Here is a 17,114-nt window from a genome sequence, read left to right on the forward strand (position 1 = left end):
AAATTCTCACTCTTTCCTGTTGCTGGATCAGATTCCTTTGGTAGAAGGAGGGCAGGGTGCCCCAGGGAAATATCTCAATAGCCTGAGGCCCCCTCTGACATCAGGTCAAACATTCCGGGTCACATAACTAAAGGCTGCATGGTGAAACTCAATCTTACAATGGATAAAATGCTTCTGCCACATGGAGCTGATGTGCTCCTGCCCTGACAGAATTGGTGTGCTCAGCAGATGCTCAGGGTGAGGAGAGGTTCCAGTCATGGCTGAGCACAGGGGTTGAGTGGGAATGATGGAGGTGATGGATGAATAAACCTGAGCTGGACTGAGATTAGCTCTGGTGGTCACCAACTGCACATGGAAGGGCAGTGGTGATGGCAGATGAAAATATGGCTCATCTGAGATGGCAGGAGAGCAGGGAAATAGTGGTGTGGTTTGAGGAATTGTTTGCTCTATGCAGAGCAAGAAAAAAAATCTTGAAAAAATGGGAGCCCTGATGTGCCCAGAAGGAGAAAGTGACACTTCCATCTTGTCCACTGCCAAAGTCTGAAATTAAAGCCTATTAAATGTGGGTGAAAAAAGTAAATATTCCACATGTTTAATTGTGACTGACAGGAATTCCAGTGAAGAGACTGATCCTGCACCAAGAATGTCAAGTGGCCTGACCCCTCTCCCAGAAAAACAGAGCCCAGTGAGTTGCCTCCAAACCCCATTTTGAAATCTCAGATCACTTAAAATCAATTTCTGCTGCAGATGTCCAAATAAGCCACAGTTTCTGTCACCTTTTTTTCAGTAAAAATAGCTTATCCTCTGACATCTGGGAAAGGTGAAGGTGTTGCCAAGCACTGAGCTGTCATAATTGCTGCCATAATTTGCTTCCTGATAGTTTCAAGTCCCCATAGTTAGATTTTGTTCTTCTTTTGTACTTATTACCATCTTCTGCTAGAGATGAGAGTGTGGCTGATGGGAAGGACTCTCATATTCTGCAGAAGTAGAATATAATGTTTTACAAACTTCTTCCCTGCCTGCAGCCCAAAGCGCATTGCAGGCTGAACTCTTTAACATTTTGAAAGCTCAAAGCAATGTGGAAAAGTAAGATTGAACTGTGAAACCCAAAGCTATTTTTACTGCAGAATTGCTAGTTCACCTAATAAAATGCTCAGAATTCCTAGAACTTTTAAGACCTTTCTGAAACTTTATTGCCACTTAGGTTTGCCTCTGATTTTTGTATAAATACAATTCACATCTTCAGGATGACATGGTAAGTGTCAGCAGTATTAATGTGTGTTATTTTCCAGAGTGAGACAAATGCTGGTGGAAAGTGCTGGATGTGAACAGGCTGACAGAACAGTCACCAGAGAGGTGCTGCTGCAGCTGCACAGACAGTTTCAATTTTCTCATTTTCAGTCTCCTTCTCTGCATATTCCTCAGATTTTTTTCTGAAGAACCTGGTTTAGGATATCTCTGCCCATTCAAGCTCTCTTCCCTCCACTGAAACCAGTTAAAGGCTCTTCAGTTATTTCTGGGTAAAGTCTTGGAGTTTTGACCAGCTTGCTATATATCACTTAGCTGCTTTTCAGTGAGAGCAATTTAATTGCTATTATGAGCCAGTATCTTGTAAACTTGTTTCTTTTGGAACCCTTTTCAGTCCCTATGAACATTATTTCCATGCCTTTATTTCTCTTGGATGGGCTCTCACATTGCAACTGCCCCAGGTTACTGCTTGCAGGAGCTGGAACTGCTGGTTTGGCTGGGAGTATTCTCCATTGATCACCTTCCAGTAACTCCCAGTGCCTCAGTGTCCTGCAGGCTGGTATCTGACTTCTGCCTTTGCTTCAGTCCAGTTTCATTAGTATCTCTTTGATTTCACTCATTGCAGTCAAATAGAAAGCTTTCACAGAAGGAGGAGATGACATATGTATGACATCTACAAAAATTGCAATTATTGATCACAGATTCAAACCCATACAGGCAGTTCTGTCATCTGTCCTTCTGCTACTCTTCAGAGCTGCCTTCTTCCAGGTCCTATATCCTCCAGAGAAAAGCTGTTCTTCTAGATGGGAGAGGTTTTTCATCTGAGCACAAAAGAAGGAGCTGATCTTGAGAGGGACAGATTGGGAGATTTTTATCTATCCAATGTTCAGGGCAGGTAATCACCTCACAAGTGCTTCTAATGGTGAGGTGACATAATTAAAACAAAACCCATATTTGTTCTTACAGTACTCCTGTTCAGGAAATCCTACAGGACCACATTTCTTTATTATGAGCTTGGAAGATTTCCCTGACTTTGGGATAGGGAGCACTTCTCTTCACTGGCTGCTCACTAGGGATGGACAAACTGCAGAGGGATGTTTAATATTACACTGGAAACTTATCCAAATTCATGCTTCCCCGGGTGTCCTGTGTCTGCAGGATTGGCTAAAAAATCAACTGCCTTTTTATAAAGGTTTCAGGGGCTTCATAGAGGCTGTGATGTGCTCTCTGCTGTGCTGCAGACTTACTAGCCCTTGCTCCTAAGGATACCATGGAATTAAGAAGGTTCTTCCACGTGCAGCAAAAACTTCATTCATGTTCTTTCTTGGTTTTCACACACAAATTTCCCCTATAACTTACTGTAGGCAGTTCTGCAGGACTGGGAGGCTTTGGCAGACCAGGCATCCTGGTCTGCATGTTACCCCCAATGCCCATGGAACCCTGACAGCAAAACTTATAGTGATACAAAAGTTATGAACACCTGGCTTTACTGGTGGGGACCAGGGATAGATTTATCCCCTAAGCCTCCACTTTTTCTTCCATTTTCTGTGAAGAAGACAAGGTTCCCTAAACATCTGATCTGTAGGGAAATTTGATTTGAGAGTCAGTGATTCTCCCAATGAGATAAATATGGTACTTTCCACCCAAAATGCACTGGAGCTTTTGGGACAGCTGTGCTCTGAGGCGACTGGCCTTGTTTGAGCCCCTCTTTGTCTTCAACAGTCCCACAGTGAGGGTGATGCCAAGTGGCAAATAGCAGCATCTTGGGTATGGAGTTTTGTTTCTCTCTGAAAAACTGTGATTCTTACAGCCCTTTGAAAATGATACAAAAAAAGAATAAATTAAAAAATCTTGTATTTTGGTTGATGCTGTCTTTTTTATAAAACTCTTTTCAACCTGCTTGCTCTGTCCTTTGCAGAAGGCAACCTGAGGGCTAGGGAAAAGCCACTCTCTGCCCCAGAGCTGAGCTTTGCAAACCCATCATTTCAGGGGGCCACTATTAAGGGCAGGTTGTCAGGAACATCCCATAAATCCATGGCTGCAAAATCCCACCCTAATAAAAGCTGTACCCTCTGCTGTGCACGTCAGCAGTGGCGGGCAAGGGGGAGGGCAAGATGGGTTAAATAATGGTGTAATAAAGCATGTGGTTGCCTCAGCAACCCCCTCCCTGTGCATGTTGGTGTCTGCTGGACCCCTGCAGCTCTCCAGCAGCAGTGGGGGTCGGGGAGGCTGATGTAAATCTGTTTAAGATAGAGCAACATCCTGGCTGCCTTGGTACCTTCCTGGTACCCCTAAAAATGGACACTGGGCTTAGTCCTCTTTAGAATGGGGCAAGAAATCTGTCCCCATGATAATCTGCTGAGGGTGGCTGCTGAACACCCCCCATCCCTTGCACTTTTATGACATCCCTGGAGGAAGGAGTTGGGGTATTTTGGGGAGCAGTGTTGGCATTGGGGACCTGATGATTCTGGACATTTGAGCTGGAAATGTCAGATGTCACCTGTGGGGTCAGCAGCTGCCAACTCCCATTTTCCATGCTGTTAGGAGAAAGGGGTTTTTGCACTGGATTGTGGCTACATCCAGGTTCCCCTGTAGGAAACAGAAATGCAGGCAGGGCTGGAGATAGCCAGGTATCACTTTTTCTAGGCAAAGCAGTGTGGCTTCCCCCCACATCCCCTGCCTCAGGAGGAGGTTGGGGTGGGAAGGCAAAGACCCAGGTGTGCCCTGGGCACAGGTGAGCTCAATTGCTTGGCAGAGCCTCTGCAGCAAGAGCTGGCCAGATGGGAAGCAGAGTGTGTGCCAGAGCCTGGGGTGGAGACAGCCCTCCAGAGCAAGGTAAGGTTGAATGGGACTTTATTTGGGTTTCTTGGGTTTTGTGTTGGTAGGATGCTTTTTTCAAGGCTTTGGATTTGTAGCATGTCCTTTGCTGATTGGAGAAGCCAGCAAGTGGAAGGTGTGGAGCTCAGGCTCATGTTGGAGACCAGCTCAGGAGCTGGTGCTGGTGACTTCTGAGGTTGGTTGTCTTGGTTGGGGCAATTCTTGTTTTGCTGTGCTTTGACGGTAGAAGTTGTAGGTAACTACCTGGAGGATTAGGTCCTAGCAGGAGGAGGTGGTGGAGGTGAATGTTGCTATGAGAGGAAGTGGAAGGGGGTGATTAATGTGTTGGTATCTCACAGGGAGTGCTCTGAAGGAAGAGTTATGGCTGGATTTTCTTTTTTTGGCTACAGTTGTGCTGCCCTCTTGTAGAAAATGTGAAAATTTATGAGTGTTCTCTGAAGCAGGATTATTTTATCTCCCTTTTGCAGAGTTGCAATGAAACATGAAACTCAAGGATGTCATGGTTTTCTATTTCTGTTGCAAATCCTTTCCAAAATGGATGTTTACTATAGGAAGTTTCTTGGTCTTCCAAAGGTTCCAGCTCTATGAAGCAAACTGCAGCTGTCTGTCCTTATGTGAATTCTTCATAGGGCCAAGACCTGAACTGGTTTGGGGATTTTCTTTTCTACCTTCCCAAGTGTATCTGTTATAAGGATGCTAGAGCAAAAGGCACACATTTCTTTGTCAGTCAGCAAGATGAAATCAGTGAAATGCAAGGTCCTCACACAGTTTTAGCCTGGACAGGTGGGCTGGACTTGTTGTGTTCTGCAACAGTGCCTTTCCTTGGGCTTGTCCAAGTGCTGGAGGGAATATTTGGTGGAGCCAGCTCCCAGTCTGATGGCTGAGGTAGCTCATTTCTCAGTGCTGTGGCTTCTGCCAGTGTCTAGACAAGGGCAGTTATTGCTGGGCTGGTTACTGCCCAGTCATGTTTTCCGAGGCTGACTTGGCACTGATGTGGGCTCAGCATTTGAATCACAAAAATGCAGAACTGAAGTTCTGGTTCTGATACAATCTCATGCCACTATCATCCTGGGCCCCAGGCAGTAGGGCTAGGATTTTAGCCTCAACTTTGTTCATGCCAGACCAGAGCAGTGAATTACAGATTAGGAAAGGTCAGAATTTACTCTTTTACATCCTAAATCTGTGGTTTAGCCACTGATCATTTGCACTGTTCACTTTTCACCCCAAACCCTCCCCAATCCTAATTGGGATTTGCTTCCTATCATTAAGGCTCTTGAGAAACTACAATATCTGCTGTGTAATTCACATCAGACGAGTACAGTCAGAGTTCATGGAAACTTGAAGGTCCTTCCCAACCATGATGATTCTATGGAATGCTTTGTGTCTTCCCACCGCGTTGATTCACTTAGGAGTCAGCAAAGGCTTTCTCAGTCCTGTATCTGCTCGGTTTTTGGGAAGACACAGGAGGACTGAGGCATGAAGCAATAGTTTATCTCCCTCTTCTGGCCAGATTCAGAATGGTTCCACTTCCCAAGTTTTTTGTTAGGGACGAAAGGGGGAGCAGGGAGTCCCTGCACTTGGTCGTTGTAGATTTGAGGGGCCCTGAGTGCTCCCAAGGGATTAAGCTGACTTCCCATTAAGGAAGCTGATAAAAATATTTATTTTTCACTACAGTATAAACAGGAAAATATTTGTGAAAGGGTTAAACTGCTGCAGTTCCTTGTGCGTTTGAGCTGGGGTCTGAAGAAAGTTGTCTCTGGTTTAGCAGAAAGTGGGATAATGTGATCCTGCTCGACCCCATCCAGTGAAAAATAAGGTGCTATTAGAAAACTTGTCTGGTACCCAGTGATGTCCATGGGCCCAGAGTAGTGGTATTATTGAAGAAAGTGGTACACAAACAGTGCTGTGGCAGTGGGTCCTGCCCTTGCTTTATCTATTGATGTGGTGAAAAGAGAGTAAAGTGCCCCATTAAATGTTCTAGGTATGAGTTCTAACCCTCTGGGCACCCCTTCTTCTGGCTGAGATGAAATTAATATATTGAAAACTCTTTTTTCCAGGAATATTGGCTGTCCTTTGTTAAAATCAGTCAAGGATTCAAGACCCCTGTGTTGATTCCAGTGTTTGTTGAGAGTGTTTTGGCACTGACTAGCTCAGTGTTTGGGAAAAGGGTTGGTTTGACCCACTGTCCTGTTAGGGGCCTGGGTTTGATTCTTCTCTGTGCCAAGGATTCAGAGTTGTGGTTTGGACTTGCCTCCAGATAGTCATTATGATTCCCCTTTCCTGGAGAGGGGTTTTGTTGCTTGACCTGTAGGCTGGGAATCCAGTGTCTTATTCATCTGGAATCAAGATCCAAAACTGTGCTGGTTCTAAATTCTGTAATAAATTTTAAAACTGGAACTGCTTTACCATGATGTGAGAGTACTCAAGGGATGAGTAAGGCCTGGGTACCAATGAGTGTAGGGAACCAAAGATGAAAGATCTTCTAATGTCTTACTCTTTCCCACTTGGCTGTCCTCCCTTCCCCAAATATGCTTGGATTGAGGGATTTATTTACAGGGCTCTGTTCTAAATAACCTGCTTGCAGTTACTCAGGGACTCATCTGGAGCCTTGGGCTGGGTTCAGTTCTACTGGATAGAGACATTGTGCTAGGTCTAGGATGGGATGTGGTTACAAACAGAACTGTTGCTGGAAAACGCTGCCTGGTTTAGACAGAGGAGGAATATATAATGGCAATTCTGATTCTGCTTCCTCTGGTGAAGTTGACTTCAGTCTCTGACTTGCCAATGGATTAGCTACCAGGCAATAAAACAGCTGAGGGCAGAGACCTGTTTGGGCTTGAGTCTTCTGTGAGTTACTTTTTCTGTCCCTTTGCAGCATTGCTACCTGAGAGTGAGACTTCTTCTGAACTGTGTTAGACTAATGCTGTGGTGTTGAGCCTGAACCAAATGACCTTGTTAAGAACCCTCTTTGCAGTTGCAAAAGGGGATTGAAGAATGTATGTGTGCAGGCTCAGGTGAAACTATGGTCTTGTTAAGATGGTCAGGAGTTGCAGTGACTGTTGGTTTCAGGTGAAACAGAAAGAAACATCTCTGGAGCTGCTATCACAGATCAGCTTTATAGGAAGTGTTTTTAGGGAGCATCAGTCTTTTTTATGTAACACTTGCATGAGAAGCCACCAAAAAAACCCCCCAAACCATAAGATGCTTATTAATAATTTAAAGCAATATTTAGTTTTACTTCAAGAATGTGTTATAAACACATTACTCATCACTCCTAATCAGTACCTGTAATGAAGTTCCTCTTGGACTAAAATACAAATGTTCATAAAAATAACATAATTGTGATTTCCACCTAGATTGCTCTGTGTCTTTGGTATGCATACTATGTACATTTTTGGGGGATTCATGGAGGAAAGACAATGGAATTCTGCTCTCAGTTTTTCTACCATTATAGCATTTGGGACACTATCAAAGGAAAAACCATCAGAACTGTTGTAAGCTGCAGTTCAGATTTCAACATGAAGAAGGGAAAATAGATGATGGGAAAATAATGAAAGTTCTGTAGTGCTGCAAGTAATGATTGTCATGAGATGTTTGCATAACATGAGAACTCCTGTAACAACTAAGAAAGCCTCCCCTTTTTCTCTATTTTCTCTAGTAAGACTAAAATTTAGTTGATTTACTCAAGAAAACCTGGTTATCTTTGTCTCCAACTAAACAACATTAGAGTGCAGTGTCTGTGAAAACCTTAAGAATTGCATATCCAGTGTCATTTTGGATTATCAGGACAATAGGACATGGACATTTTCTGTTCTGTGTTGCTGAGACTTGGCTGTGTAGCTTACAAACCCACTGGGGCACAGCTCTGCAGGAAGCTACAAAAACCTGGGCTACACAGTTAGCATGCAGAGTAATTTCTCAACCCTGCTTTTTCCAGAAGCATCAGATGCAGGAAGTCAATGAATACAGCCCCCTGCCTTGTGCTCTGGCTGAAGTGAGCAGAGTGATCCTTCAGCCCCAGAGGCAGCACTGGAGGTGCTGACAGCTGCTCATGGCTTTTTGGGTCACCAAAACACCAACAGGGCCAGCAACAGTGGCACCCTGATCTTCCTTCTTCTTCTCCCCACCCTAAGATCAGGGTGCTTTTTTGCTTCACTTTGTTTCCACCATATGGAATATGCAAGAATTCCTTTAATAGCCAAGCAACAGCTAGAATTTCAGGCACTGTCTTGTATGCCACTTAGCTGTCAGTGGTAATTGGATGATTTACTGTGTGTGGCAATGCAATCCTTCCAGATAGGTTTGTGGGTTTTAGTGGGTTGTTTTCCTCCTTGTGAAACTGGGTTCATTGGTTCATAGTTCAAGCTGTGTGCTTCTAATTCTGCAATCTCAATCTGACACTAAATGGCATAACTGAAACCCCTAGTCTGGCCAGCAAGAAGTGAGTTTCAAGATCATTCTGTGGAACTTCAGCTATAATGTATAATCCTTTATACTTGTACAGTATATCACAACTTCCCAGTGTGTATGTGTACTGATATGTGCATTCCTTTAATTCTGTTTTCATTGTACTGAGCCTAAATATAGCACCTGACTCCCTCCCCACCCCAGGGCTTATGTAGGAAGGTGAAGTTATCTTCACAGGCAAGCAAACAGGTAAAACAACCAGCCATGGACATGGCTGTGGACTAGCAGGACTGCAGAGAACTGGAACCTCCTTGTTCCTAGTGCAGAACCTACCTTCTGAGCCAGGCTGGCTCCTGTAAGCTTTGGGCTTCAGCACTTCCTTAAGGCAGAGCAGCCATGGAGCAGCAAGGATGGTTTTCCAAGTGTACGACTCCAAAACTCCCTGTGTGTTTTCTTTAAAGTGCAGATGGTCTTGGTCTTTTGTGACTTGGCAGAAGCAAATCCACAGGGTTGGGACAGGCAAAGCCAGGGAGGCAGAAAACCTTTAAAGCTCCATCACATTATTAGTATATGGTTCAATCTCTTGAAATTTAGTAAAAGCATGAACATCTGAGAATGCAAATTTGAGGTACTGAATGACTGTCCAGGAAATGGGAAAAGTCAATTTGACTGCGAGAAGGACTCTGAGATCAAAGAAAGACCCATTTGATCAGGGCTCATCTGCCCTTCAGACTGCAATGAGCATATCCAGCATAGTATTGTAAACTAATATGCTAACTCTAGCCCAATATCCTACTATACAATTTCATTGCTACATTAGGTACAAACTTGTGCTCTTGTTCTGGTGTAAAGATTTCAAGTTATTCAGGCTAGAATCCTGTTTCTATCCACTGCCAGGACAAAGGTATAAAATCAAAGGGCACTACTTGCCATTTCTTCATCATGGTAATGACTTGGTGATTTTCTTAACTGCCCCATTATAAGTAAACTGTGTTTCCAAGTCTTGTTAGTTCCAAGAGTCTGATCCAAAGCAAGGACTTTAACACTCAAACATTAAAGGTTAGGATCCAAAATGTGGACTGGCTGCCTAAGCACATTAAGTGCCTCAGTTCTGAAAGTTCCCAGGGTCATTGCAGTCATGCACTGAGCATTGGCTGAGACCAGCTAAAGCCACAGCCCTACAGATGCACAGCAGTGGCACAGCATTAGTGTTTGTAACACTGCACCACACTTGGAGAGAACAATGGAAAGATCTTTTAAAAACTACAGTCTGAATCTGTCCTTCACTCAGCTGTTAAAGTACCTGTCAGAACTAGGAAACACAGGTTCAGATTCCCTCTTCACTGCAGTAAATCCAGCTTTACTTACTACTTTTTTGAAACTGAACTAGCATCCCTGGTTCCTAACTACTGTTACTGTAATCCAGACTTTGCCTAAGCACAGTTAGAATCCTTTTCACTTGCTTTCTTTCTAGACACTTGTTTTTTGCCCTGCATAAATGGTTCAATTTCAAAGAAGTGTTCAGGACCCCGTACCAGGAGGTAAAAACATGGATCTTTTCCTGCCAGCAGCTGCCCTTTTCCCTATGGAAAAGCATCTACTGCTGATTTGGAGTGCTGTCTTTCACCACAAATCAACATGCAGGAGAGCACCCTTTCCTCACAGACCCATTGTCCTGTTCTACAGCAGGAACACAAACTATGTAACAATGAGAAACAAGCCACACAATCGGATTATCCCACAATATAGATCTTTTTCAAACCCTGTTGGGAAGGTTGCAGCCAACAGACTTATCACTAATAAGTACAGGTATCTTAAGTTCCCATTCTGAGAGGAACACTCTCCAGTAGGATAAAAATATTGATGGAAGAATTGTGTAAGTTCAGAGCTCTCCTGAAGGGTTTAAAGTACCAGATGTCCTGCCACCTCCTTTTCTGCACATAGCTGTGTTGAGAGGAGGTACTAAGTTAGCTAGATTAAACCACAGCATAAATCTTCCTTGCAAATTACCTGTTTTGAAAGGGGAGCAGAGTATAGCTGGAATTGCATCTGGTAACTTATAAGGTCGAGGGATAAGGCTGCAGCTGAGATGTGTAGCCCATGAATAGCAAGGATTCAAAACACTATTGAGTGCTATTCCATGGCACAGGAAGTTCCTAGCTTCTTAAAACTGCTGTTTGAAAGGAGAAAAAAATGGCCTAGCTCTGCCTATTGCTAGAAGCATATTGTTTTCCTGAGGTTAAACATGTCTTCACTGTCACAAGCATCAGATTGAACTTACTGAGGATTTATAGCTCATAAATGAGATGAGGGGATGTCAGTTCAGTTCTTTGATATTTTAGAAATTTTTTTGAGACACCTTCATGGAGGGGAATACTAGCATGTGCCTTTTTCCATGGTAACTGCTACTAACAACCCCATGTTGTCAGTCCTGGATTAATCTATGAACTATATAAAGTCACACTTCCATTAGGGCTCCAGGAATCATGGATTTCTTTAAAGTAGTTTTTCCTTAAGAAAAAAAAAAAGTTACAAAGCCAAGAGTCAGAGATGCTTTTTGAAGTATTTTATTGCAAAAGGTATGGACATTTGCTGGCTGAATATTTGATCACATTCTCTACTTGACTGTCATCCAGAGGACACTGCATGCATTCAAGCTGAAAGCATAGGACAGTTTCCTCTAGACACCTGAGAAATTTAATGGGAAAGAAAAGTCAAGTTGAAAGAGGCAAGTTTCAAACTGATCACCTGCTCTGGTGCCCTTGGCTTCCTAGTTACCTAGGAAATAAAAGTGAATCAGCTATAGTCATAGCCAACTGTAAACATTTTCCTGTGATACAACAGAAATTATCTACATAATTGATCCTGAAGTTTTCTTTCCAGTTTTGGACAGGAAATATCTCCCCTAAAGCAGGCAGTGCAATGAATTACACCTGACTTGGCATCTCCTACTCAGTGCTGTGTTATGCAGCAGAAGTGTATGACACTTCCTCTCATCTGCCTTACATCAAAGAAAATCTATTTGTTCTTACTTGGTCAACAAGAGACTCCCCACCCCCCAAATATCTTTTCTTCCAGCTCCCAAGTCTAGTATCCTATCAAACCACTTCTCTGTTCCCTCCATACGAGAGCCAACTCCCTTTCTCTTCCCACCCCCTTGCCTGAAGGAATGACTGAGAAGAGTCCATGGCTTCTCTCTGTAATGGGATCAGCAGCAAAAATATCTTCCCACTTGGCTGTCCCTCCACATGCAGAACTCTGGATGCATCTGAATTTCACTGATTTCAGTGTCTTCCCACAGGTCTGATAAAGGTTTATGATCTTTGGCAGACAGCAATCCTGCACCAAATGGAACAAGGAAACCATTGCCAACCTAACAGAACATGTATTTTGCAACTGCAGCTGCTTGTATCAGGAGCTCACTGCAAAAAAAAAAAAAAAAAATTAAAGGATAGTACCTCCACTAGTAAATGCTTTTGAATAGTGAATGGATTAGCATATATTAGTTAACAGCTGCACTTAGCTGCAGGTTATAACAGACTTTAAACTACTTGAACCAGCAAATGCAAAGATCTATTAAAGCTGCAAGTCACAGGTAACTAACTCAGGATGATACTACAAGCACTTTAACATCTATTAAGCTAAAAAACATGTCCATTGTTCTAGTCAATAGAAGCCTAAGAAAGGTGTTGTAAGATTACTTATTCCTTCTTAATGTATCAGCTGTAGATTGTAAGGAAAATTTTTGCTTTCAGAAACCCCAGCAGCTAGAACAATTCACAATTAAAGTCCTTTTATGCAGTATGGTTTTAAGCTCCCCAGTAAAGCTGCAGATTGAAATTTTCCATAGAGATAGAGGTTCCTCAGTATGTGTACACAGGCTTCAGTATTTCAATCAATGTTAAGATAAAGAACTTTAGCAGAGATGGGTGCACAGGCATTTGTGTTAAGACAGAGTAGCAATTATACCACCCTCAGGCCCCTTGAGTTATTTTAATCACAAAAGCCAGAATGAACGTGTTTGCAAGAAAGGCACCCTCAGTCCTCTCAGCTGGGAAGATATAGGTTGCTCTATTTTAACCAGTCAGTTTGGAATGAACAGTTATTCACTCCCAGAGATCTTACCCTTATGCCAGCAGTGAGTATTTCAGGCACTAACAATTCAACACTCCAGTGTATGTTCTAAAGAAGAGCTATCTAAAACTTCCAATGCTAAAGCACAGTAACTTGTCATCACTCTCCTTTCAGCTGTATTTCAGCAAAGGATATATATTTTTAATCTATTTGATATTGTTCTGAAAGCTATCAAGCCAATTCCATGTCAATCACTGCTGGATATGCTTTTACAGGAATAAAAGGCCTTTTGGCCTGATCCAAAACCAGCACTGGCACAGTCCACAGTGTTCCTTGATAGCTGTTCTACATCATACCTATGTCTTCAGTCCCAATATATTTTTAGCAGATACTTAAGTGGAAGCTGCTCAGATGACTGTCTGACATTGACAACATGCTGATGATCAAAGTGTCCTCCCTGTCAAGCCAGGAAGAATACAATGTCTTCTCTGTCTTTCATTATACAAACTACAGAGATGAGGTAAAAACATAAGTAGTAAGTGCAGAGATACAAGACCTTTAGGAGGCATCCTGAGATGGAGCAGGAGGATCCTTATTCTCAGGCTCTGGAGGAGGAGCTGGCACACTTTCCTCTTTCTTTTGTGCAGCCAAAAATTCATGAATCGCCCTCTCTATCTGGGGCCTGAAGATGTGGTTTAGTTTTGGATCCACCACCTGAGAAATAATTCTGTCCACTCCAGCTTCCAGCATTCCTGACCTTGAACAAAGACAAAGAAGTCATTCAACTCCTCTGAAAAACTTCTCCCCAATCTCTTCCAGTAATTCTCCAGAGCCCTCCTGTCAACTGCAATTAGAATTAACATGGTGAGAACTGCAGCCCACTCAGTAGATCCTTAACAGGGAGTTGTTTCAATCACCTACTTCCCCCACCCCCTCCAAGTTCTCCCTACAAAATTAACAGCTGCCATCTAGTCTCCCAGGTACTTAAATGACATGTTGGACAAGAGCCACTTTAATAGGGCTCATGTGGAAATGAGGTCAACACAAAAGCAAACAAACACATTTTGGCACAAACAAGGGAAGCAAGGTATTCTGAGGAGGAGGGAAGGTGAGAGCATAGGTTTTTTTTTTTGGCTGGCTCAAGGGACAAGAGACCTTCCCTCTAATAACATTACTGTCACTCACTCCTTTTAACTGTTAGTCTAGACAGATGGGCATTAATTATAAAAACAAGCACATATAGCACACAGCAAAGTCTCTGGAACTGAACACTAGCAACTGAAGTGACTTATTACTTCAGGGGCTGTGTCAGACTTTTGGATTGTGGGGCACAGGCTGTCTAGCAGGCTTAAGTCATGTCTGCAAGGGAGCAGGGGACAGGAAATGGAGACTTTGCCTGGCGCTCAGAAAAGCAGCCACAAGATTTTTAAGACCATGAATGCTGGTGAGTGAGTTGGTGCAGAGTCACAGCACATTGTGTCACCTCCAGGTAACAGCAGATGGACACAGGCTACATGTAAAGGACATACACATCTTGAGACCCTCAGTGCTCAGTCCCGCAACTACAGGAGTGACAGGAACCCCTATATACTACCAAATGTTGTGTGTCGTGTTTACATGAGCAGCACAGTTAAACTACATCACATTCTACTTATGTGATATAAAAATTCACAGTTGTCTGCTTCATTCTATTGGTAGAGTGACATGGAATAAGAGGAAGCATGAACTGACCAACATGTCTCATGGATTCCAAGTAAAGACAGGGAATTCTGTATTTCCAGCAGATACTCCCTTCTCCAATTACAGAATGTTACATATGAATGATTTATAGGTTCTATCAAACACTCTTAAAGAGTTTATTCTGTGTGTGAGACATTCTAATAGCCTTTCTTATAATCATAAATATCATTATAAAGTTCTCTGCTGCTCCTCTCCTTGTAACTTTTACTGTGGACTTTTCAGCCATGACATTTACTCAGACAAGGTAAGGCTTGTGCTCCTGACTGCAACAAGTTAGCAGCAAGAGGTAGTAAACCTAATTCTCAGCTGCATAGTTCAAGCTGACTTTCCTGTCACGCTGGAAATGTTCTATCTGCCCTCTGCTGCATGAAATCAGGCTTGCCTGATCTGATTACTGCCTACTAGTGGCTGGAGTCTACCTAAACAACTTTGGCACCTTGGGATTTTTAAAATTCGTGATGTAGGCTCATCTCTTTTCTGAAAATGAAGGTCAAGGTCTTTCAGCTCAGCACATCAGGTGCAGTTCTGCTATCAGGCACAGTGTTGGAGATTTGCAGCAATACCTTGGCTAGACCACAAATATGAGTATTTCACCATGCTGTTCAGCTTGTGAAAATACAAACCTGAGGTAAAGCAGCAATGTATGTGTTCTCATGAGAGGCAAGACTGCATCCACTATTATAGAATTGGGGAGAGCACAACAGAAAGTGTTGTGAAAAACTTAATTCTGCAAATTCTTATTTGACTTGGGCAATGAGCTAGGATAACTATGTGCTACTTATCAAACAGCATTACCAGTATTTCACAGAATGTTGCTTTACTTACTGAATCACACTCTGCCTGAGCCCATTTCGTAACTGGTTTTTGTTCATTGCTGGATTCCATTCCTGTTTGTCCAGATGGGTTGATACAAAGTTGTCTACTTTCTGCCTCAAATTTTGATAGGCTGGCTAAAAAACAGAATTAAAAAAAAATCTGATTAAACTGCTAAAAGATCTCAGAACCATCCTCTGCCAGAGTCCTTCAGAGTACATCTTTTGTCATGTACACTCCTGTCCTGTTGTCTATATTCTCCATTCTTGCTTTCTGAACAAAAGGTAAGCTTGTTTCTCTGAGGAACACAACTGGTAATTGCAAAGAACAGGAGGTCATTGTGCTACTGTAATAACTCAAAGAGGTTGGTTTTAAAATTGTCTTGCTCATAACTTATGTGAAATGCACACTGCCTGTGCAGGAAGGAGTTGTTTAAGCACAGTTTATGTTGTCTGGAAACACATCACACTTCATCACAGAATTCCTAGAAAACAGGCTAAGTAATATTGTCCCTAACAAAGTGACAATTATTTGCTTCTGTGACACTAACACAGGAGATAAGAATTATGCAGGTTTTATCAGTGGTAATTTAATTCCAGTGAACAAGACTTGAACTAAGAAATCCATATAAATACAGAGGAATGTTCAGATCTTTGTACAGTGCAAACAAATGGCAACATTTAAGTGTCAGAATTTGATATGCATATGGGATGATGAATGACAGGGTTGTTAACAGAGATGCTGTGTCTGTTCAGGGCAGTGAGATCAAACACTGGGGTGTATTTGTCAACTCAAAGCTACTCTGTGCAGATGACCTGGCAGCTTCAGGAATGGTTTTGCCATAGCTTCTGTAGTGGGTGAAAATGAGAATGACAGCTGCAGATCCCAGAACAGGACATGTGCTGAAAGCCTAACAGGTTGGGAAAGCAAACCATCAGTTTTAATTTTAAACACCGTCAGTGTTTAATTTTGCCAGGGCAGTTGTGAATAACCCATCCTCCACACTGCCCACACACACTCAGGGCATCATGTTGCGACCAAGGAAGAAATTTGTTTTAAGCAATAGCCTGAGAACACCTGCTCAGCAAAGGTTAAATGCTTACTTGGGATATGTGGCAAGGATGCTCGGGAGAAGCAGCGTTCTTATGGGAGGCACCATCTTCCTAATAATGCCTGGGCTAGAAAATGAAAGTCTGAGCCTGTTCTCTGGACCGTTTCATCCCGGGGGTATCGTTATCACTTCGAGTCGGAACCAACCCTAATGCAGCCTGCCTGACACATGCCGGGGAGTGGAACCTCCCCGACCGGGACAGCAGCACCGCAGGGAAAAGGAAGGGGAAGGGAAGGGAGCCCCTTAGGCCAAGGACAAGCGGGTTTCAGGGAGGGTGCCGGCAGCTGCGCCCTGGGAAGGAGACACCGGCTGTCCCGTCCCGCCCACGATCCCTGGGGACTGCCCGGTTCGGCGGCGTTACCTTGGTGTCCACGTCGGCCAGGCAGTCCCGTCGGAAGCCGTCGAAGAGGCCGCGGCTCTTCAGCTGCTCCACAATGATGGCGATGAGCTGCGCGTCGCCGGGTGGCAACGAGGCCGGGTCGGTAGCGCCGGGCCCCGAACCGGAGCCCGCACCACCTGCGCCCCCTCCGCCGCCTGCTCCGCCGCTCCCCCCGCCCGGGGCGGTCCCGCCGGCGCTGCTGCTCTCGGACATGGCCCACGGCCCGCGCCCGGGGCCCGCCAGCGGCTGCGAAACGCTCGCCCGCAGCCCCCGGCACCGCGATTGTCGCCGGCGGCGCGCGGCGTTCTGCGTTGCTCCGGCGCGCTGCATCACGGGGAGGCGAGTCCTCCGCGGCAGTGACACTTATAGGGCCTGGGCCGCAGGTGGCTCGGAAGAACTACAAGTCCCAGGGTGCACCGCGACGGCATCCCCCACAGGGCAGCGGAGGGGCGGGCGCGCTGTTTGTTGCGCTGCATCTTGGGAATTGTAGTTCGCGTGATGGGA

General features: G+C 44.1%; 1 protein-coding gene across 2 annotated transcripts; it reads right to left on the reverse strand.

Moving 5' to 3' along the window:
* Positions 1-11,053: 11,053 nt before the first annotated feature.
* Positions 11,054-16,826, reverse strand: BOD1 (biorientation of chromosomes in cell division 1). 2 transcript variants are annotated; one of them, XM_030459006.1, is made up of 4 exons: positions 16,593-16,826; positions 15,133-15,257; positions 13,125-13,324; positions 11,054-11,917 (listed from the first exon to the last, which is right to left on the reverse strand). In XM_030459006.1, the coding sequence occupies exons 1-3, from the start codon at positions 16,821-16,823 to the stop codon at positions 13,126-13,128; spliced, it is 555 nt and encodes a 184-aa protein (XP_030314866.1). In that variant the 5' UTR covers positions 16,824-16,826; the 3' UTR covers positions 11,054-11,917; position 13,125. The 2 variants fall into 2 exon arrangements, with proteins under 2 accessions (XP_030314866.1, XP_030314867.1); XM_030459007.1 differs by having other exon boundaries at positions 11,054-11,832; positions 13,124-13,324.
* Between the last annotated feature and the right edge of the window lie 288 nt (positions 16,827-17,114).

This window comes from Calypte anna, chromosome 13 (assembly GCF_003957555.1).
Source record: "Calypte anna isolate BGI_N300 chromosome 13, bCalAnn1_v1.p, whole genome shotgun sequence".
Classification (NCBI taxonomy): domain Eukaryota; kingdom Metazoa; phylum Chordata; class Aves; order Apodiformes; family Trochilidae; genus Calypte; species Calypte anna.

Bases quoted from the DNA above. Each gene is read 5' to 3' on its own strand.
- BOD1 (XM_030459006.1), bottom strand. From the start codon at position 16,823: ATGTCCGAGAGCAGCAGCGCCGGCGGGACCGCCCCGGGCGGGGGGAGC. The intron at 15,258-16,592 runs GTAACGCCGCCG...TCTGTTTTTTAG, and splicing joins TGGCCGACGTGGACACCAAG to CCAGCCTATCAAAATTTGAG. The intron at 13,325-15,132 runs GTAAGTAAAGCA...TCTTTGTTCAAG, and splicing joins CTCAGGCAGAGTGTGATTCA to GTCAGGAATGCTGGAAGCTG.